The sequence below is a fragment of the Haliotis asinina genome, chromosome 14 (assembly GCF_037392515.1).
Source record: "Haliotis asinina isolate JCU_RB_2024 chromosome 14, JCU_Hal_asi_v2, whole genome shotgun sequence".
NCBI lineage: Eukaryota > Metazoa > Mollusca > Gastropoda > Lepetellida > Haliotidae > Haliotis > Haliotis asinina.
The window spans coordinates 34,588,547-34,613,210 of record NC_090293.1 but is presented as its reverse complement, the minus strand read 5'-3'; the positions used below and the strand labels follow the sequence as shown (position 1 = coordinate 34,613,210).

General features: G+C 39.6%; 1 protein-coding gene across 1 annotated transcript in view; it reads right to left on the bottom strand.

The window, feature by feature from the left end:
• LOC137261882 (gamma-aminobutyric acid type B receptor subunit 2-like) overlaps positions 1–24,664 on the bottom strand; it is a 156,393-nt gene that overhangs the window by 21,539 nt on the left and 110,190 nt on the right. Inside the window, exons 6-14 of the mRNA XM_067799689.1 lie at positions 20,878–20,979; positions 20,331–20,396; positions 16,039–16,233; positions 14,452–14,661; positions 13,281–13,341; positions 12,178–12,255; positions 11,338–11,488; positions 7,258–7,390; positions 5,335–5,442 (exon numbers count right to left, since the gene is read on the bottom strand). Coding sequence (XP_067655790.1) covers positions 5,335–5,442; positions 7,258–7,390; positions 11,338–11,488; positions 12,178–12,255; positions 13,281–13,341; positions 14,452–14,661; positions 16,039–16,233; positions 20,331–20,396; positions 20,878–20,979 — 1,104 coding nt within the window. The remainder of the gene's footprint in view (positions 1–5,334; positions 5,443–7,257; positions 7,391–11,337; positions 11,489–12,177; positions 12,256–13,280; positions 13,342–14,451; positions 14,662–16,038; positions 16,234–20,330; positions 20,397–20,877; positions 20,980–24,664) is intronic.

The window sequence follows — 24,664 nt, the reverse complement described above, 5'->3', positions numbered from 1 at the left end:
AGTCTAATGACTTCGTGTATGCCTATTGTACGCCTGTTCCATTGACCACCTTTGATGCACACGTTAGAAGTGCTGCTAATGCAGATTTGAAACATGTCATAAAATGTTTTTCCTTGTAACTCGAGATTCACGAAATTGAATTATCATATTCACATAGTTGTTGAAGCAACGGTGTGCTGTAATTCCCATTTCTGCGGGGACGCTGGGGAAACGGTAGAACTCCGTGAAAGACGACGTTGGGAGCACTGATCACTTTACACCAAACTGGTACACGAGATGATGTGTTTTCGAATTGGTGTTCACGCGAAGCTCCGACATAGTTCTTTTGAGTGGAGGAAATCAGCGATGCTATCTGGGTTATTATGCTCTTTGGTAAATATCATTATTCTGTCTGATGTGATGATTAATATATCACTCCAGGAATTCAATCCAGACTTCTTAAAAATATACTGTTACTCTACAATAACCAACATATGACTAGCAACGCTTACGTTAGAACATCCTAAGCGGTCTAATGCTCCTTAACAACATATGTGTCGCATGGATGCCCTAGCAGGGAAATGAGACGTACTAAGTGGTCGTGTTGAGTGGACGGGAAACCCTCCCTATTCCATTACCCGCTACCAGCCTTCTCCGGTCACCGCGCCCTTCCAAAATTATGCACTATTTTCCAAGTAGGTCTTAATTTTCCGCGTGGCCTGGATATGTATTTAAGGTTACATTGTTGTTTAATGAGGAACTACTATTTCAGCCTCGTAGCCACAGGCTGGCCATCTCTCCTTATCCAGCCACTAGCAATGACATAATTGGATAACCGGAAGCGAATGAATCTCAGCATCCTTTCAATATCCGGCGTAGCTTTGTGATCGTGCATTTGTCCCTTTTGACGCCGTTCTTCCAAAAAGAAATTCAAAAGAAGACGAAGAATTGGAATATTATAGCTTCAAACATCAGTTTTGTAGGTTACTGTTGAGCTAGAGGAGTTTTAAGAATTACCATTTCTTCTGGCTTCCGTGGAGAACGTTCCCCTTTAATCGTTTACGGTCATTTTGGGATCAGATCGCATCGCTTACCAGTCCTCGGAAGGGCTATATATAGCAGTTTGTCTATTTCATCTTTGCGATCAATATATCAGAGATTAATTAGCTTATCAAATTAAAAACTGTTTGTCGATTGCTCAGTGAGGGCCAGGAATTACCCAATCCGGGATAGTGGTCAGTCACGTGATCCATCACTCAGAGCTCAGCTGAAGAGGACAAGGGGTATAAATCACTTTGATTCTTCCGATAATATAATTTACAACCTCAGAAATACAGGCAGCCAGTCACGGTATATTACACGGTATTCTTACTTCACGGAGAAACAACATTAATATTCCTCATGGACACATCTCATTACTCATTGATCCAAAATTCCCTGGATCAAAGAGCATTTATTAAGAGCTATCCGCCTTTCCTAACTTCTCCATTCCACTTCGACGGTTTTACATCGCTTTTACCAAAATACAGACGCAAGGAGACCCGTCAAGGTCCGGATTAGAATAGGCCTCCAGGAACCCATGCTTGCCATGAAAGGCGACTGTGCCTGTGCTAAGAGGCGACTAACGCGATCGGGTGGTCACGCTCGCCGATTTGGTTGACAAAAGTCATCGGTTCCCAATTGCTCAGATCGATGCTCTTGCTACATAATCGCGTTTCTGGTCCACACTCGATTATTTGCAGACTCGCATATGGTTGGAATATTGGTGAGTGTGGTGTAAAACTAAACTCACTCACGCAACGCAAGGAACGGAATGTGATCCGTATATTACCCACTTTGGGAACTGAACACAACTTTGGAAGACGACTTCAACCACCTGCTGATAAATAACACAGGGGGTAAACGGACAGTTTGTTTGGAGGATATTACAATCGGCAAAGCCATCTAGTTTCTGTAGGGCTAAAGAGGCTTGCTATTCACAACTTACTGTATCTGCCTGTTTTTGTTGTCAGTAATGGGGTGACAAACACGGGTAACGCCTTACAATGAGACAGCATTGCCAGATTATTGACGAGTCCCGCCACTCATCACTGTCTATTGTTGTCACCTCGTTGATGGTAAACTAAGCATTGAAGACTGGTGCTTTGATGGTAAAGGCTCGGCTTCATTTCATACCACAACGGACATTGCTCAACGCTATGGCGAGGCATGGTTCTTCGGCGGAACAAGAGCAGTGTCGACTCGCCTAATGACTTTATTGATATTTATAACATCGCTTCCCAAAATGGAAAGAGGTGTGAAATACCAAAGTCCGATAACCGTGGGCGATAAGGATGCAACACAATTAAGTGTAAAATCTAATATGGTCGACATAGCGGAAAATCACGGATTTGACATCAACAGTCTTACCACACTTTGATACCGACACAATCGGTCCGGCGCCGGTGTAGAGGCAGGCCCCGAAGCACACAATTTCAGAATAACAGCCCATATATAAGTCCTTGATCGTTACTGTAAACCTTTCTATAAGCCTGGAGAGGACCTGAAGCCATGACCAGTAGAACACCGGTAGAACGCTGATGGGGGGCTGGTAGAATGAACCCAAAACTAGTAATATGCTGTAATGTGGTAGACTCGGATTTCATATCTTAGTTTTGATAATCAATTACTCTGAAGACTAGTTCCCTATCACTTATGATATCTGTTGTAAAATATGTACTTGCTTTGAAAGTTTTAATGCTCCAAACAACTTATAGGCCATTGAGACCTTCGTTTTGGTAGATGAACGTGTCTTTAGTCGACCAGTGTCGACTGATATGACATGTAGCAATTCTAAAATACTACAGTCATTGACATTTTAGGCCAAGAAAATAATGACTTGTTATTTGCTTTCAATTCATGTTAAGGAGTCCTAATGATTATTAGTGCATGGGAACACCAGATGCCCCTGCGCTTCAACAATTCTCAATAAACGTTATATTGAGAAATAGCATTTTTTTTCGACCGGATGTGATCAGTATTGCCTTCAAGTTAAAGTGTCCTTACACAGGCCCATACATATCACACTGTTATGAATAAAACACACGCATGCGGGCCTCATTGGCCTCAGTGATTATAACCAGAAAGTGTCATCTGAAAGGAGAATGAGCATTTCTTAAAAACCAATATTAATCATAACACAATTTCGATTTTATTATTTCAATATTCCAGTCGAGCTTACACTTGAAACAAATGTTTTGAAAACAAAGTAATAAAACCGCTTGAGGCTATTTCAATTTTACATGTCAATAAATCCCCAACAAGCAACGGCATATAACTGTTGTACTTCCGCATTCACGGCAAGCTGAAGACGTTCGGCTCCAACAGATTAGCACGCGGAGCCATGTGCTTTTCATAATGTTGAATCTGAATATAACATTAAGCACTGCATAAAATCCACATCTGCTGATTCGGTTTGGTTCCAGTGGTGAGACTGATAAAATGCGTAACCTATATCGATTTTTTGTCTTTGCATGACACAAGGCATGTCAGTTGAAGGCGCTGTGTGAGAAGATAATATCTCTGTATGTAAGGGCGATATCCAATGCTTTCGCAAACAAATAACATGCTTAGTACAAGCGAACTTGTATAACCCAGGTTAATAGTCTATTTTTATGAAAACGTAAATACTTAATGCACTTACAGCGCTGGTACATATTGGTACATACATCTGGACAGTGTAAAACATTCTTATGGCGCTTCCGTGGTCATTGAATGTGATATTACCAAATTGAAAGTGACTTCTCTTAATTTTTATGAATAGTCACTGACAAAGAATAGCAGACGTAAGGGCGCCTTGTTATTATATTAGTAATGTTTTGTCTGTTTAATAACCACATTAATGCGAGTCCATTAAGCAAAACTAGTCGTACAAGCTCTCCTTTAAATATTCCTATGCGCAGTCCAAGCCAGAGAGAATGACGGGTTGTGGGACAAACATGATTTCCTATAGTGAATGAAGCGTGGAAAGCGATTTGTTCAAACGAGGAAAGGAAAAAGGTAATCTTGAAACAATCCACGAGTGTATTGGCTAAAGGGTAAAACAACACCTATGTTCTGAATGAAACTGATCGGTGATGTAACGGTTTCATCAGATTGGTAAGTGGGTGAGTGAGTGAGTGAGTATGGATTTACGCCGCTTTCAGCAATATTTGAGCAATATCACGGAGAGGAACACCACAAATGGTCTTCACATGTTTTACCAATGTGGAAGTCAAACCCGGACCTTCGCCTTGACGAGCGACCGTTTTGACTATTAGGCTACCCAACCACCATTGAATCAGAATAGATATCGATAAACAAATGTTGATTTCAGACCAAATCCTTTATCAAGAAGCATATTTTAAAGTGATCCAATTATACGCTTGAGGTACAATTGATCTCTTCTGACCTGGATTCCTAATGTGTTTATCAAATGACAACAATAACTTTGATATACATGTAATAGAAAACATATTTATAACACCCTGTCACAATGATAATAATATACAGTCTGAAATATGGGGACTGAAATTGGTTTCCTTTGGAAGTTTCTATGTGTGAAGTGAATAAATAATAATAAGAAATACCATGAATCAACAGTGTGATCGTTGTGATTTGACCAAAATCAGAATGTTCGCATGAATTTTTGGATAACTGCGCTTCATTTAGTGACAATCGATTTGAAGACATAGAGACCAGCTGTTAGAAAAGACTTTATGAAACGTATCATGAATATTTTTATCTTTATTTTAAAACAAAATTCTCTTGGCAATTGTATGAAAGCTCAAATAATATGTCTACTCAGTAACACACTGTACCATCAAATGTTTCCAATAATCACATCTTATACTGATAAACTTCCACATTGCCGTTTTACTGATCAGTGCTACAACAGATGAGGCACTTACATATGTTTGGTAGTCAGAACCTCTGCGAAATTAAGTTGTGTCCATCAGATGGTTAAATATTAGCATCACCGTGCGATATATCTATTTCATAAAGATTAATTCAAACATGAATGTCAATTTCAGTGACGCCATTGTCTTGATATACCAAGGAATGGCATCTGCTGACTGGAAACTTTTCGTCGAAATCTCTTATTAAATGTCAATATAGCTACTGCATGCTTGTATCAGGAAGTACGTAATGTGATTTCCCAACTCAACAGGTTACCGAGCACATTATTGAAATAAATACCACCATCAGTTATACGTTTCCTATGATTGATTGGGAAACCTCTGTGCAAGGACGCTCATCGGACTTGGTGGTACATGAACCGTCGGCACTAATGGCCTGTTTCGTGCTAATCAGATAAAGAACAAAGGGGAAGTTTACCTTCTTATTGAGTTTGATGTTGGTGAAAATTGCGTGAACCCTCCACGTCTTGCTGAACATGGCCCCAAATGCCAACGTGAAGCCAAGGGCTAACACCCAGGCACGGATCTGGAAAAAACGTCAGATGTTTAGGCTGTGATAAAACAGTGTTACTCTACCACATCAGATTTAACGCTGGGGTTGGTGTCAGGTAGCGATATGAACCAACTACCTTGTCTGATCTAATGACCCACAGAGAACATCGTGTTAGTTGCTCCAACGTGCCACAGGAACACAACAGACAGGCGCCCTTCTCAGTCATGATGGTATAACGAGGTTATCACGCTCACACAAAACGCAGAACAAGCTTCAGAGTTAGGTTGGAACAGGCATGTACTGTGTGTACCGAAAGATGGTTGCGATCAAATAGCGTTAGTAGCCTTATACTGACGAGACACAGTCTGCACTGAAGGTGAAACAAATGAGATCATTACAGTCTGATAACTCGTGCAAACTTCTGCCGCGGTACTCAGATGAGGATATATATCTGCACACACATGCTTGATGTTGCTCTTGATGGAATGATTTACGGGATTACGTTCTTCCCTTTGTACGTTCTCGGACCTCTGTTGCCAAGGTCAGGGAACACATGCAGGACCATATTGTCTGACACAGATTTGAATCTACGGGTAGTTATTTTTCTCATCTGTTTGATATAACGACTACCCTGTTCAGGAACTGGTCTTCTGAAGGTCAAACAGCTATCGGAAGTGGAAGGTAATGAGGCGCTAAAATAAAAGCGCCTATTTATAAGTCAATTACAGGTTTTAACACGGGAGAAGCTCTCGAAGGATTATTGACATTTGTTTTGCATAAAACACACTCAGCAAAAAGGATAAAGGTTCTTTCGTGCCTGGAGTTTACTGAGCATCAAATAATCAATATATACATTATTAACAAACTGTTTCTACCCTAATATTTATTCAAAAAGTAATGCTAATTTTATTTACATACCATTCATAATTTACACGTTTATATGATTGATCTATAAAGTAAATATGAATATTGAATGCTGAGAATAATAAAATGAGATAACGGTTTTGATGGAAGATTAATGTCCCTTGGCCAATGCGGAACACAATGTGCCTTTCAGTAAAGGTTATTCGAAGTGACAAAGAGCATATTTCTGAAGATGAATAACACCAACATGTTTTCAGAGAAAACATACTTACTGTTCTGAAAATAATACCAAAAGCTTTTGCCTGTCGTGGAAGCAACCATAACGTGATGCATGGTGTATCTTCTTACATTCAGCTTCGGTAATAAATATATTTAGGTGGCATTGTATTGACCAACGCAGTATTTATGCGAAATGAGGGGCAATGTGGTAGTGTAGTGACGAAAGTGTTTGCCCGTCATGCCGAAGATCTGGGTTTAATTCTCCACACTATATACAATGTGTGAAGTCCATCCCCAGCCGTGATATTGCTGAAATATTGCTAATAGGTAAACAAAGTCACCAATCCATGCGCCACGTTGAGTGTATCTGTGAAATCTGTGTGTTGCTACATATCAACCTTGCTAAATGCTTGATGAAGAATCACTGTATATTGAACATGTAAAGAATGATATTAATTGGAATCCAAATAAGTAGAAACAGTGGTGTTGAGTTTCGTTGCTTAATCAGTCAAATATTACAGTGCAGTCCACTTCGACGTACCATGATTACAATGTCTACACTGTTTTAATCTAAGTATAACTATTATTCATTAATATGATTAATGTACGTTGCTACGTAGGTTCACCTCTACTTCCGCCCACCCCATCTTTCATGATTGTAAGCAAGAAAAATACGATCGTATCTACGAGTCTTATCTATCAACAAATTATGGTTTAGAATCAATATTCTGAATCTACAAATGAAAGAACGAAAATTTAGCTCACCTGACATAAATACCGGAACAATGAATGGGAGACAACTCCGCCGTCCGTTCCCAATAGGAACACGCTGAGATAACACAGGATGCACCCAATGATAATTAGGTTGTTCATATTTGGACTAGACATCTTGATGTATCTACAAAAAAAACAAACAAACAACAAAAACACGAATAAGAATTCACAAATCTTCACGGAAGCCGAGAAAGAATTTCAAAATTCCAAAATCCTTATTCAGGCGAAGAGACATCCACACCTTGGGTAATCATGACATAAAGGGGGTCGACTTCTTAAAGATATCGGTACGCAAGTCCCATTGCATAAATAGTGAATTCAAACCAACTACTATTTTTAATCGCAGTATATATGTTATTTTAACGTATGACTAGATTTATCCAAACTGTTAAAGCTATGGGGATGGTGTTAATCCAGGTAGGGTCTGTAAGTTGTAGTAAGTTATCGTGGTTCTTAGTATAGTGATCTACATTCAGTTGCTGACGATATAATTATAAGTATTATATATTACTTGATATAGTCACGATATGGCCGAAATACTGCCGATGTGACTCCAAATGATAACTCACTCATTCGCTCACAAGGAAAGGGTTTTGTCACTTGTAGCTAGCAAAACAAAAGCATGTAACTAAATGAACTTGGCCATTTCTTGAAAGGTCTCCTGTTCTGCAGAAATTCTGCAGTGTACAGAATGCGCTTTCCGTGTGTTCATTAGGCAAAGGGCCACTGTTTTCAGTGTATGGTCGGATACTTAGGATACGATTATGTAATGTTTGTTGGAGGAGTGATTCTTCGCTTCGCATTTTTTCTGAAAGTGTGACATGGATTCATTCTTGGTGTAAATAATAATAATGATAATAATTTAAGTTTTTCTCAAACGATCTCATTTATAACTTAAGTAATCTCTCTTTGAAAGATTCAAAATAGTTATAATTTGAATTTCTTAAATAAACTGTCTGCATCAAGGTCATATCGCCCCTGTTTGTATTCCTACATACGATGTAGAGTGTATGTGGATGCTTGGCTGTGAATATACATGACTTTGAGCCCTTGATTTAAGAAATACAGTACGCTCATACATGTATAGTGTAATAAAGTACACTTTTTTGAACGAGGACGTTTTTCTAAGATGCTAAATTTGATACGAAAAGGTTAATTACGATTAATCTTAGGCAGAAAACGAATAGATAAATGACTGCGATGATCTAAAGTAATGTTCACTCCTCGCTCAAAGGATAGGTATAATAACGAGGGCTCAGACGAGAACGGCGTAGTGACCTCAATACAGGGTGACGTCATGCAAAAATTGCATTTTCTCTCTGATAGAGTACTGTCGGCGCCTTTGATCTTTTAGCAAAGCATCTTAGAATGCATGAATAAGAACGTCGACAGGGGACTGGCGACTACACTCTCTAATTAAACATGAAATTTACATACAAACGCTCATATTTTCTCTGCTAATAGCATACATTGGTAATCGGCAGCTGGTTGTAAGTTTAACAACACCTCTTGTCGAATGTATACAGCCACATTTGAATGTGGCTACAAATGAAGCGAACTTGCAATGGTTAGTCAGTACTGATGCTGTTGTAACGGGTAACAGACTGCATCAACAAGACTTTGAATGGCATTTGGAAGTGACATATACATATGAGAAAGAGAACTTATTAAAGGATGCCAACTTGGATGTGGAATACAACGTTTAAGATTTTATCCTTACTCTTTCATGAGGTGAAAGATTGGTATGAGACAGAGAGCATATATGTAAGAACAACAAAAGTCACATGACAATAAAGATGCAGACTAAACAGTGGAACACACGGAAGCCAGCATAAGCAACTTGATCCTTGGGTAGTTTACAGTAACACCAGCCTACACACTGTCTTCTATTGTGATGCATAAAGAAAGGGTAACATGGGCATTGCTTATTATATATTGCAAAGTCTTTTAGTATTTACAAAACATTATCAATGGCACACATATAAGAAAATGGCCACCGGCCAATATTTACATAAACAAATACGTATGTGCATACGCTTTCTGATTAGTCTGCATTGATGTTCGACCAGTCCGTGTGTGGCTAACATTACACGAGCTGGTGTCCGCAATGAACACTGATAGAGATCAGTTGCTTCTTGTGTTCGGTATATCACACCAGATACAGACATATATGATTCGTCCTTGACGACATATAGCAGGAAATCAGATTCCTCTTCAAAAACGTCGTCTGAGTCAGGAGCTCTGGTTTCAGACTGATTATCATACCATGTTTGGATGCTGTTGTCTCAGCTTCCCGGAGTGTATCCTCTACAGCATCATGCCCAGATCGCAAACACACGATCAGCATATTTGCATTTCGCTTGAGGATTACACTTTGGTAATGGTACAGGTGGCGCCCCCGTCAGGTTATCAATAACGTCTTTTCTGCTGCACTGTGGCCTTTAATCAGGCCACAGACAATTGCTTGTCACTTTAACAACTCACGCAACCAAGAGGGGGACAGCAATCTCAGCAATTTATAGTCACGGGCTCAACGGTTCCTGCAAACCAGCGGATTTTTTATGTGCAACTTTAATATTGCCTACCAACTTGCAGAATCGCTATCGGTATTACTAGGACCTAATCTCAGAGGAGTGATTTTTCGAAGTTTATGAAAATTTTGATTTGTCGAAGCGCCTGAGGCTGGCGGTGTCAAAATGTGTTGAAATCTGCATGTAGTCATCCTGGCATCAACCGGTATTGGTAACGACACAGGATTTACGTGTTGACGTTCTATACTGAGCCCTCCTTCTGACACCGACGATTTCTGACAGGCACGAGAATCAATTGTAGCATTTTAGATCCTATTATACCGCATATTGACAATAAAATCCAATAATTCACTCGCCTTAGTCGCTGGATCGGCATTATGTCTAATAGCAGCTTGATCGACTAGGCAATTGGAGGACGGTATCCTCAACGTCTTCGGTCTCTGCGAACTAGTTTAATACGGTGAAATAACGATCGCGGAGGCTTTGATTTTTTCTGCGGTTTATGATACGCCAGGGACGTTATACCATCTCTGACAAAAACTCTAATCTTAAACGTGCATAGGATCTGTCAACCTTCTAACGCTGATTTTAACTTTACCGCTACCTTCAAAGTAAGCATATGATATACTGAACCATGCTTCGTGAGCTGATTATGCTCCTCTGCGTGGTTTGTCGCTGGCGTTTTGAGATCATCGATGTAAATGAAATTTCGTCGGTTTCGTTTTTGTGTTAATCCAATTATAAGTCAATACTCAGTTTCAAAAGGGCATGGATGGAAGCTGTGTTTGTGCTCTGAGGCAGCACTTATGAAAGTTGTTTTAATGTTCTTCTCACAATGCTGCTGCACATTTCCCGAGATAACTAATTACCTCTAAATAAAGTTCTACTGTTATGGGACATAGGCTCAGGTAAATATATTTTCCCGGTATTCGGAAAGAAGCAAAGATGGCCTGCGTCATGTTGGCAGATAGAAGAGGGTCTGAAGCTCGATTTTCTTGCTTTGTAGCGTGTGTACGGCATCAATGCAGCAAACAGAATTTGTCGTCATATTTGTCATAGATGGTCATGTACAATTGGCCTTCCGTAAAATCCTATGGAAAGGTTACCGAGAAGCAGATTGATCTCGTGCAGTTGCATGCGCGTGCGTGTATCTGTGTGTAAATTCGATTCAAACCAACGGTCTGATAAGTTCCTGAATCACTGACGAACACAGTCTTGCCCTACTCAGATCAGTGGTAGCCCCGACTGACCACCAAATCCTTCGGCGCTGTAGAGAAGTTACAGTTTATAAACGTTTATTTTCCTTTCCATTATGACACGGGGAAATCACTCATGAACCAGTGAATGAAATAAACCTTAAACCCCAAAATGCTACCAGCCCAAAATGTCTTTAACCAGACCAGACATCAAGATATGGTGAATTTACTCTAAAAGAATTCATCTAAAATTTCAGACTATCGGGATATCTAGACCGTCCGTCAAAAATCCAGCCGTCTCGGTGGGTCGCACGGCGGCCATGCAATACATGAAAGCCTCTCACCTGTGTCTCCTGTATAGAATGTTGAGAGTCAGGAAGCCAACGGCCATGATGATACCAAGGGCAGATAACACACAGAGACTACTGTACACAGCCACTGAGACTCGCCGCATCTCCGGGTACTCAATGTTCCGATCTTTGGGAGGCCCGCTTCCTGTTACAGTTGAAACATTGGGATGGTCAGAATTTGACTTTGTCGGTATCCGTGTAAAATATTCATTGTCATCACTGTACATGTCAATATCTAGTTTGATTTTTGATTCAGGTAAAGTCCACTTTCATCAATCACAAGTCGTGAACATCCGGGTTAGAAATGGTCTTCAGGTACCCATGCTTTTCGATAGAGGCGACAAGCGGGATCGCGCGATCAGACTTGATTGATGCATGCCTTCGTGTCCCCGTTGCGTTGACGGACGCTCATGTTGGATCACAGGTCCAGATTCGGTCACTTGCAGATCCCTACTACATAGCTAGAATATTGCTGAGAGTGGCGTTCAACACTAAACAAAACACTCATCAATCATACACATATATTGTGTAACCTGGACATCTCCAGCGCTTGGGTAACTCAGTGGATAAAACGTTCGCTCGTCATGCCGAAGTTCTGAGTAAGAGTCCCCACATGGACCCAGTGCGTGAGGCCCATTTCTGGTGTGCCCGGCCGTGATGTTGCTGCAACATTGCTAAAACGCGGCGTAAAACTAAACTCACTCACTCACTGCTCCCATTAATTATCATTCCATTTTACAATCCCGTCAAAGACAAAAGACACTTGTTTATGAATTGTTTTCAATGTGTGATGAAAAGTGAAAAAGGCAGAAAACATTAAAAACAAAATTTCACCTCTCCACTGAATTTCTCGGTGGAAGTTGAGAGTATCTGTTGAAGCGTGGTATTCAGCTATTTTCACCATTTTCCCATCTGCTAAACATAAAGGTGAAAGACTTAGTGGTACGAGAAAACAAGATCTAGTCTGTGTGTCAGTCACAGCATGATAACAGGATACCACTAGTAGTCAACTGCCGAACACAAGAGAGTAGATGCCCTTGTTTGATGGTGGATTAAAACGGAACAAACAAAACTTGATGCTCGATTGAGATTTGGTACTTAAGTATGCAGCATGCCTGTGACTGTTTTCGGCCTCGTAACGTTTTCATGAACTTTCTGACCCGTAAAGACTGGGGTTAGAACTGATCTTCAACCACCCATGTTTGTCGAAAGATGAGAGTAACAGGATCAGGTGATCAGGTTCGTTGACATGGTTGACACATGCCATCGTATCCCAAATGCGTAGATCGATGCTTGTGCTGTTGATCACTGGGTTGTTTCGTGTATATTTGATTATTTCCATACAGCTGGCATATTGCTGAGTGCAACCAATCAGAACGTGTCTATCATGGTTACATTGCTTTCTCCAAACAGTTAAATGTAATTATTGTTACAGAACGATCACCAGTGAATATGAATAAATGTGATCAACTGTATCTACTTTGAGAACAGACCCCAAAACATCAAGGCGAGCACCTTGTCTGTAAAAAAACTAGCTTACAGGAATAAAAAATTAAAGATTTCAATTTTACGGTGAAGGTGTTAACTTTCTCTCAAGTAATGTTGGACCCGTGTAGGTCCGGGTTCAAATAGGCCTTCAGGACCCCATGCTTGTTGTATAAGGTGACTCAGCTTGTAAGTGGCGACTAATGGGATTGGGTCAGTCACGCGGACTTGGTTGACGGTTCCCAATTGCGCAGATCGATGCTCATGCTGTTGATCACTAGATTGTCTGGTCCAGACTCGATTATTTACAGACCGCCGCCATGTAGCTGCATTATTGCTGAGTGAGACGTAAAAATAAACTCACTTACTCACTCATTCAAGTAATGTTGTATTAATAACGACAACCATTTTTGTATCACTAGAGTGTGTTTCCATCCAAACACTTTCCTCACCTCTGATTTGACGGATGCGGATCTGCCCGAGCCGATCGCCATTGTTGAATTGAACCCTGCCCTTGAGATATACAAGAAGGTGAGTATATCGTTGTGTGGATGCAACAACATCGACCTTTATATGAACACTTCACCACAAATATGTCAGAAGAATATGTCAACAATAACTTTCTAAAAATGTCACAATAAAGTGTATAATGCTGAAAAATTATTTCCCCTGCAAGCCTACATTTCCGTTGTTCGTGCGTGATCAATGCTTCTAAAATATCATTTTGCATCGCTGATGTTTACAATTTGACAACAACCTGCGATAGCATTCTAAGCTAATGGTGAAAAAAGTCTATGACAATTATTCCTTTGACATTTCGAGATCGTGAGTCTTGGATTATAAATCATCAAGCAGATTAAGCCATCTCCACTGCTCTTTTTATCATACACTTGAAGCAACTCAAGGCTAGAAAACGCATTACATTTATGCAACCAAAATCTATATCATCCCTGTGGCAAATTTTAAAACAAACTGAACTTTCTAAATGATTACAAAAGAGAAAAAGGCCGATTCCTGTCTGATCTTCAGTCGCAAAGTCTTACAGAAACGGATATTACAACAGAAGAAAAGGCAGCAAGCATGGATCCACGATGTTAACCTGCCTTAAGTAATATCCTGGTTCATCATATAGGAAGAGATTCATTGGATGAGATAAATTCTCTTCAAATCATTCAATTCGTTTGTTTTTAAATTTATACAGCTTAAAAATATTATTCTCTTTGGCGATGGCAGCACATTTTCCATCACACTGAGAAGTCCACTAGTGCCACCGGGATTTAGTTCACAACGGTTAACGAGAGTCTCTAGTTATTATTAAACTCGGACTTTGTAACAGATCCAACAAGGACATTTTTATTTGACGAATGTGGTCTAAATAACTGAGTCCAAAAACAACAATGGTAATAACATCGAACAGGTGATGGAGTGAATTTAATACAATTCCATCAACGACCTCGTATTTTGTCAAATAAGTAACCAACTCAGATGAGATGTTATTCGGTATTCGGTATATCCAGACTTGACTGTATTACTACGTTTCGAGTTCTAAATGGGCAATTGAAATGATAAACCCACAGACCCTACTATTTATGAAGGATTATTCCAGACTCGAAACGACTGTACCGTCACTCCTAGGAAGTTCGTCTCATTGAGCACCTTGCCGACGTTGGGACCTCTGAAAGTGTCCTCCGATATGAGGTCCGGGTTGGTACCAGCTAGAAGAGTGTCAATGGCTTTGGCGATCACCCATACACCGTCGTAGGCGTAGCCGTGAAACTTGCTGAACTGGGTGCCGCTCCATTCTTTATAGAGGGCTTCGTAAGCTGATGGACGCTGGAAGGAATAGGTTAGCATGAGAACCAAGTTAACAAGGGAACATTATCTTACCTCACATATAAGTGTCGTCTTCTGTTTGACTGAGTCAATCAATGTACCTGCATACAAGCGAGTAACACTTTCCATGTTACAAGCTGTTGCCTAACTCCAGTACTCCATATTATACAGTACCCGTTCTTCAAACAGTTCAAGTTAACATTGAGATATTCGGCAGGATAATTACGCTGTTCCCTCGGGCTCCATGGGTTGATGTACCCTCTATGTTTGGCTTCGGGCTCAGGCAATATTAACAAATATTGAGGGTACATCAGCCCATGACCCTCATGATTAGTGAACAACGTATACTATCTATACTGTGTAAATATATAATGAGACCCTTTGTTGTATTGATTCTATTTTTCATATCACTAGGGGTATCCTAAATAAAATGCATGTATTGTGCAGACAATGTATTAACATAAAATACCACTGTTTATTATTTGTTTAGATAATGTTGTAGGGAAATTTTCATAAGCTTGAGCACTTTCTTCAGATCTATTGCAATCATGATCATATAACATTCCAGTATATTTCATGAACTCACAGTGTAAGTGCATTATTGTTATAGTCTGTTTGCGGTGATAACGAACCGATGAATGGCACTTCAAACAAAAATGAAAATCATATAAAATAAATTGAATTTGCGAATCCTCGTGATTTTACCTTCATCAACATAATTAAAGATATAGAGGCCTCAGGCAAGAAGAAATGCAAAAGGGTAGAGGTTAAATACCCTCAAGTCCATGTATGTTTATGATTCCCGAAATCGAGTTCAATGCAACGCCCTTAAAGTCCACAGTGACCGATACAGGCCGATTCAGTGTCAGGAGTTAAGGCTAACAGGAACACCTTGTGATTTCGAGTGATAAAAATTGAGACATATTCCAGCTATGATCATATCATGAGGATCACATAACACAAGAGGGAAGTCAGAACTAAAGCATATAAAACATCTGTCACGTTGGTGTATCCCACGTGAATATGAGGCCCGTTGGTTATGGTTGGTTGTTTAAAGCCACACTCATCAGTATTCCAGCTATTTCACGGTTGGGTCAGTGATCTAGTGGTCAGCATCATGGGCACTGATCTACGCAGTTGGAATACGATGACATGACTCAACTTGCTTGACCACCTGATCCTGTTAGTCGCCTCTTACGACCAGCATGGTTTACTGCAGATCAGTTGTTCGGGGTCATAAGAGGCAAGCACCAGTACTGTACGGCAACACAACGTAAAATGAAAACAAATACTTGTGTAATATTTCGAGTATCTGGGCCATAACTGCATATTCAAATTCAATCACAAGACGATTGGAAAAATAAACCCCAAACTGACCAATCCTGAGACAGTTGTTTCGTTACTGCTGCTCAGTTCCAGGAGGTCCGTCGTCAGGCAACCATGCACAGTCTCGTTCATCTCACGTTTTGTACACGTGATCTTCGAGTCCGTTTTTTCCCACCATCCTGCATCCTCGTACTCCCCAACAATCATCCACTGGTAGCGAGCGCCGTACATTTGTTTCTTGTGAGCCTGTCTTGAAGGATAGAATAGCACAGTGAGACCACGAATTACGAAACAGTGAGGCCCTCTTAATCCAGACACCCTACTTTACGGTCGCCTTCTGTTCGAAACTTCTGCATTTATTTATATACTTTTAAGCAAAAGTTTAGAGTCACTAGTGTAAATATGCCCACTTATTTGGGGAACTAAATTTTCAAAATATTTCATACTGTTTAAAGGTACTGTTTACGCATGTTTTGATGTGTTTATACAATAAATTCGTAACGTTGAAAAGATTATAGTCATGAGTTCAATAAAAGATAAAAATGCGGGAAAATTGGTGAATTCATAAGAAGATATTGCACCCAAACGCAGCTATTCACGTGCACGATATTTACACGTGCTTTTTGGTGTATGATCCTCGTGCAATTCATCTGCATTCAGGTTTGCTGTTGGTTCCCCCTAGTTAGAGGAAAAATATATCTATTTCTTTGATGTAACATAACATATAGTGAGTGTTTCAAGTGAGTCCTAACTTTTCATGCAAAGTATAATATTGCACTGCATTCCGAATACACTCGTTTATCGCACTTTGCGTAACTGTCTGTTTAACGGCGTTTCCCTTTAATATTTATCAACGATTTATCAAACATGGAAATCATAATTAGAATCATCAAGGATATCTATGATCCATTTGTTTGATTAGAACTGTCCTCACCGACATCAAATATGATATCAGTCATTTCAAGCATAATCAATAATTATTTCGATCGATGATTTTCAATCTAAATAATGTCTTTGTTGAATCCGAGCACATAATAGATCCTGAGAACAAATAGGTAATCCTTACAAGCAAACATCAGCGTTGCCCAATATATTAATGTTATTATCAATGGCCTCTCCTGCAGTTTAGAGATACAGTTCTCACGTGTTTCCCCAGCTGTCGGGATGTCTAGTTCCCAGGTTCACCACGTGTCAGCGAGTGTAGCAGTGTTTGTAACGTCAATACGACGGCAGCGACGTAAATAGTAACGTCACAGACTCAGCCACGGTACACCTAGCCTAGTTGAGGAACTACTCTTGTGTTTACACTGGCCGACGGTTTAGTGGTGCCAGACAAATTCCCTGACCTGAATCAATGCAGGAATTATCCAAGAGATGGTGTTCAAACACCGCTAAGTTGTGCACACGTACCAGAAATGCAAAGTTGTGATTGCATAATGAAAAAGGAATTGTGCGATATCTTGAATAGCTGCCCCGCTGCCAAACATGGTATCGCTATACCCGCTGAATTTCCTCTCATGTTCACAATAAACTTAGCTTTGCTTCTCTGTGATATTATTATTATTTATTTCCTGTTTCCTGTGTATTTGATGATGATTTATTATCTATCTTTTCTTAGGCCAACCTTGTGGTGAACTTGACCATACACCAATGGCGCTGACGATGGGCATATTCATGCTTTCGTGAGTTCATGAATGAAACTTTATTAATATACTACCCATCCAAAGTAGACCTACTTAGAGCAATCACTACATGTATGTATGTATGTGTAGGTGTGCGTGCGTGCAGTTGGTTCTCTCAAGCTAGCTACTTGAGAAGTCCATTTCCATGTATATATATGTATATATGTATGTGTGTGTGTGTGTGTGTGTGTGTGTGTGTGTGTGTGTGTGTGTGTGTGTGTATGGTAAATGAATTGCTCCAGTAACTTGAGGGAACCAATTGCAAACCTCATGCAATTGAACTGCACGAAGATCATGTATCAAACTTCCAAAGCAGGCTGTGAACAGCTGCGTTTTGGTGTAAAGGTTTGTTAATAATTTGCCAGCTTTCATTGATTTTCATCATTTACTAAACTCGTGAAAATAATCTTTTCACCGATACGAATTTGTTTTAAAATACACCAGTTCCTCTTACTGTTAAGATAGGAAAAACGCACAGTATTTCGGAAAATTTTATGACAGTATGAGTTATACTATTATTACAAACTAACTGAGAACGTTTCACAATCTTGTACTGCTGTGTATTAAACTCCTTGTTTGTTTATTCAGGTAAGAAACTTTACTTTCTCATACTTCGACAAATCGTTACTATTGCTGTTCTGAATTAACTGTAATCTGTTGTTGATACTTTACAATATGTTCCGACCCTTGGCACAACCGTTAGGTCTTTGTGATACGTGGCGTTAGATGTATTTCTCAATTACTCTGTATTGCGGTTTAGAATTGTTTATTTAATAAAGTTAAACTTCACATTGTTTTGTGGTTATTGTCCGTCGTACATTGCGTTATCAGCACCTTGCTGTCTTTGCTGAATGAACATCTAGTAGGTTGTATGTGACACATTTCTTGTATTGTATTACGTTGTGAATACTATGCTGTTTTGTATCTGTGTACTATGTAGATTGTATAAACGCCCTCTGGCTTGATGTGTAGAGTATTTAACGATGACATTATGTTGTATACTTTTGAATGTGTGTCGTGATTAATGAAATATGTATAGCGAATCTACGTATGATGTTTATGTTCTTTGAAAGCTGATTGGTCACAATAATAATTGTACCCATTCTATTTTCGAATGATTATGTAACAAAAGATCCTGCGGCTGCTGTGTATTAAACTCCTTGTTTGTTTTATTCAGGTGTTGTGTTGTGTTGTGTATGGGTTGGTATAGTCATGCCTCTTGCCAAGCGAGCTAATTCCCCAAACTAGCGATTTAATATGTCAACAGTCCCGTAAGTATTTTGCAAAATTTTGTTTAGTACAGCTGACTGGCGTAAGTGGCTACAATTACACTGAATTTAATAAATGTATTGTTTGAAGAGTATTATTAATATCAGATTAGAACTGGTCCTCAGCAGCTTCTGTCCGTCGTAAGAGGCGACTAACGGGATCGGGTGATCAGACTCGCTGACTTGGTTAACACATGTCATCATACCCCAATTGCGTAGATCTATGCTTACGCTGCCGATCACTGGGTTGTCTAGTCCAGACTCGATTATTTACAGACCGTCGCCATATAGCTGTAATATTGCTCAGTGCGGAGTAAAACAAAACGCACTCACTCTTGTCCATTATATGCTATCTCCATAAGTATGTGACTGTGAACAGTCGTATCTAGTCTTCGGACAGTTTGTACCGATTGCACATAACCCAGTGTGACAGTGGACTAGTCTCTTTATGAGATTTGATATTGCTGCATGTATCCTTTCACATGCATGTTTGATTAGATACCCAACATTCTGATATTTTAGATTGGTTGAACAGTAACAAGTACTTTCACCCATTACCTAAAACCGTTTTTTAATTAAAGCCACACTCCAACTTATGACAGTGGTCTGTAAACATTCGAGACCACAAACCTGTGATTGACATCATGCGCATCAGCCTACTCAACTGGTGTAAGACGACATGCATCACCCAAGTCAGTGAGCCTGACTATCCGATCCCGTTAGTCGTCAATAAGAAAAAATGGGTTGAAGAAGATCAATTCTAACCTGGATCATCACGAGTTAAGAAAAATAATTCCTTTTTTCTTATAAACAGGGCTATGAACATACGTTTTTCTTATAAAAAGGGGCAACGTGTGTTCATGTTTGACGTTGCCTAACCACCTTCACGTTATACTACTTTGACAGTCGCAACTTTCCTTGAAGAAACTGGATCTATTGTTATGGACTATTGTGCTATATATAAATGCACACCTCGTCTGTGTACAATGACGGTAATATTTCTCCGAATGAAATCGTCATAAAAGGGTATCGTATCAAACCATACTGAACATTACGAATGGATAAACACGATAAATCGGATCTCGCCTCAGTGTCTCGTATCAAATGACTTTTATCTAAAGTCGTGTTTCTGATTTGATAAAAAATGGAATCACGGGGAGACGTTTTACGTCCATTATTACAAACAGCATCACAAGTGAAGTGGTTGCAGAACACCCGGTCGTGAGGGGGAATCTTAATTATGTAAACAACCAAGCAAAGCTTTCAACAAAGTAAACTCCTCAATATTCCATGACATAAGACCAAGGATCCAAAGTGTCTCCAAGGATCAAAAGTGTCTCCTGCCGGAGAAGGCGTGTGAGTATAAACCAGTGTTCTTGGGCACAATACGTACGGCACAGAAGACTCGTCTGGCGGTGCTTTCGTCAAAGTTCCCCAGTATTATCCGTATATCCTCCGCCTGTGAACAGCAATGGTCCATTAATTAATGTCTATACTTAAACTCTAATTTAAAAAGTTATTTCCAGTATCTACCCATGTCAACTAGATAACGTCGAGACTTAAACGGCGAACACAATCTTGGATCTTGGTTCCTGGGTAATAACATAACATTTTCCCCGAAGGCAAAGCCTCTTTGAGTAACAAGATTTCAACGCATCCACTGCAATATTTTCATTCCCAGACTAAAGTGGCTGCGTAATGTAGAACCATGAACATCGAAACACTTGCATAGCAATTACCATGCTCTCTTCCATTGCGCTGTGTGAATCAGAGATTCGTTTATTATTCGTTTGTAAGTGCGTTATAGGCCCAAGAGATAGAAGTTTGTGTGTAAGTATCTTCTTTACTATGTATCTTTTCTATGACCAAGATATTGTTTTACATTTTGGATGCAAAAACATTAAAATTTCTTTAATTTTGAAAGATATTTATGAACGTACTTTTAATTTTTCTAATGCTGCTTCCGGGTCCACTGCGAAGCTCTGTTCCTGATCTATCTGTATATTTGTCTTTCCCAGAAGTGACACCAGGCGGTTGTGTGCCTGTTGGTAAGACAAACAATGAAATAATAGACGTCTATGGACAAATACTCGAGGCCGTATACAGATGTATGTATACATGTGCTCACATCGAAGGTGTATACAGAAGTGAAAATACAAACAGTTGCATGTACATATATGTATAAACAAGTGTTCACATCTACTCAATAGAGTATACACCGTGACGTATTTATAAACAAGTGTTCACATCTACTCAATAGAGTATACACCGTGACGTATTTATAAACAAGTGTTCACATCTACTGAATAGAGTATACACCGTGACGTATTTATAAACAAGTGTTCACATCTACTGAATAGAGTATACACCGTGACGTATTTATAAACAAGTGTTCACATCTACTCAATAGAGTATACACCGTGACGTATTTATAAACAAGTGTTCACATCTACTCAATAGAGTATATACCGTGACGTATTTATAAACAAGTGTTCACATCTACTCAATAGAGTATACACCGTGACGTATTTATAAACAAGTGTTCACATCTACTCAATAGAGTATACACCGTGACGTATTTATAAACAAGTGTTCACATCTACTCAATAGAGTATACACCGTGACGTATTTATAAACAAATATTTAAACCCTTTGCATAAACATGGATAACATATGCGTGTAAACAAATATTCTCATCGAGTGCATATTAATTGGTCCAGATAAACCTTAATATCTAATCACGAATATAAACAAATGCTCATATGGATTGTGTATAGTTTTCATACCACTACATATACATGCAAGTATTAACGGGGCGTTGGTGTAGATAGTACATACAACAGGGTATGAACCTGTGTTGATAACGAGAGTGTATACAACATGGTATATACCAGTGTTGATGTCGATGGTGTATACAACTGGGTATAAACCAGTGTTGATGTCGATGGTGTATACACCAGGGTATAAACCAGTGTTGATGTCGATGGTGTATACAACAGGGTGTAAACCAGTGTTGATGTCGATGGTGTATACAACAGGGTATAATCCAGTGTTGATGTCGATGGTGTATACAACTGGGTATAAACCAGTGTTGATGTCGATGGTGTATACACCAGGGTATATACCAGTGTTGATGTCGATGGTGTATACAACAGGGTGTAAACCAGTGTTGATGTCGATGGTGTATACAACAGGGTGTAAACCAGTGTTGATGTCGATGGTGTATACAACAGGGTATAATCCAGTGTTGATGTCGATGGTGTATACAACAGGGTATACACCAGTGTTGATGTCGATGATGTATACAACAGCATGTAGACAAGAAAACCAATGTTGATTCATATCGATGGCGAATACGGACATGTATTCACATGGAAGGTGTATACAGAACTGTATAAACAAGTGTTCACATCTGTGCGAGGAGTTCGTGAAAATATGTTCACACTGATGGTGTATATATATATTTAAGTATTTTACATATCGATTGCGAATACAGACAAACATCACTCAATGTTTATATGAATGATATATAAAGACGTATTTAGAGTAGTGTTCACATCTACAGATAGTGTATTTATATATGCATACATGCGTGTACACAGAGAAAGGAACACATCGGACATGTCATTGTCAACATCTAACGAGACCCGTGAAGGTCCGAGCTAGAATAGGCATTCAGCAACCCATGCTTGCCATAAAAGGCAAGTATGCTTGTCGTAAGAGGCGACTAACGGGATCGGGTGATGAGGCTCCCTGACGTAGTTGACACATGTCATCAGTTCCCAATTGTACAGTTCGGTTATCATGCTGTTGACCACTGGGTTATCTGGTCCAGACTCGATTATTTACAGATCGCCGCTACATGGCTGGAATATTGCTGAGTGCGGCGTAAAACTAAACTCACTCACATCCAACGCGCATAGGTACGTGTAAATACGAGTCGACGTATTCTTGTTTTGATAATGTTCATTGACGACTTTACAACATTATGCATTCGTTACACCCATGTTATGAGAACCGCCATCAGTCGGTTAATGGCTGATGATGTGGGTCTTAATACAACTGGATTCTAAGCTTTAGCATTTGTGATCAGGAGATATCATGTCATCGGAAAATGTCACACATAGCAGGGGAGTGTCCTGAGTTATTTTCCCAATCATAAAACCCAACACCTGAGGAGTAATGGTCGCATGTGTTTAGATAAGAGACATGCAAATGCGTGTCTGTTTGATCTAAAACAAGTTTGAAAGAAAACAGCAACTTGACTCTATAATTATGTAGAAATGTGTCTTACAGTCCACCTTAAGTATAATCTAAAGATTTACAACGCACTGACAAAGCAAAATGTCTCGTAATCAGAATATTAATCATTTCTATATAAATATTCATGCACATGTAATTATTCAAGGCATCTTGATCTGGGCTGACTTGCACAAAGTGATCTTAGCGCTACAATGATTGTAACTCCTATTCTTCAACATAGGCTTAAGACAGTCGTAGCGCTAAGATTGCTTTGTGCAAGTGGGCCCTGGTATTTTCAGTAGTTGCCGCCAGTCATGAACAAGGGCTTAAATAGGACACACCACCAAAGTGTATTGTTTGTGAAAAAAACACATGCCTACTATATACTCTTAAAAAAAGTAGGGGAACAGTGCTTTCAATGTACGATTGTCGAATTTGGGAGATACATGGGACTAAATCAATGTTGATACAATAATAATGGATGTTTTGAGAATGCATCATCACATGGATTTCATTCAAAGTAAAGCCGTTCGTTCAGTTATTCCCCTTGTTGGGTGTTTGGAGTATGACATGAACATTTCAGGTTTACAATTTTCAGTCAGTAGTGTGTGATGTGACCCTGAAAACCCTGTCCATGCACAGATGCAAGAACGTTATCGGAAAGAATTATCTACAATGATTTATCGACCTGGCTGAAAGACGTCAAGGTTCATAAGGACACCCCATGCACTTGTTGGAGGCTCCACGTTGTGCACGTGCTTCTCATGCATTGTGTTTGCGTGTGGTGATAACGTGAAATGAGGCTGCATACACAAAATGAATGTCATTGTAACGTTCCTCAGTGGGTTTTCTTTCTACCAGACTACAAAGTTCAGGTTCCCCTACTTTTATTGAAGAGTATATGTGAAAGGCGCACCTATCAATGACGGGGCTGTTTTATCTATATGTCAACATTAACGATCTAGTTCAGGTCTACGTGAGTGCATACAAATATGACGAGTAACATACGCACTTCAGTTCGTTTTGGGAACCTCGAGCGAGATAAAATATGGTAACTCTGCCCTCGATTCCGTTATGTATTTAGAGCGAGAAGTATTTACAGAATCCTTGACTTTAATTGTCACGTTGTTTGATATGCGTGTAGGGTGGTTGTTACAAACAATACCATCTCGTCATGGGACCAGTATTGATTAGGGCAATAAGGAGGTAATTGAAGTTCGGGATACGAGAGTATAATGCGATTACCGCTCCCTATTACGTCACGTCCGAAAGCGCGGACGTGAGAGAAGACGGCCTTCATTAATACAGTTTTAGCGACATGTAAAAGGGGTGGTAATTTCAATATAGCACTTCCTTTTAATAAATATGAAAGGATCTCTTCACCGATCGATAAAATGTTTTTGTCCTAATTTTCAGCCCTAGTGCGTTAATATCTTTTAGCAATGACCCTGATTAAAAAGGTTACCAGAAATAAATGGCAATGCT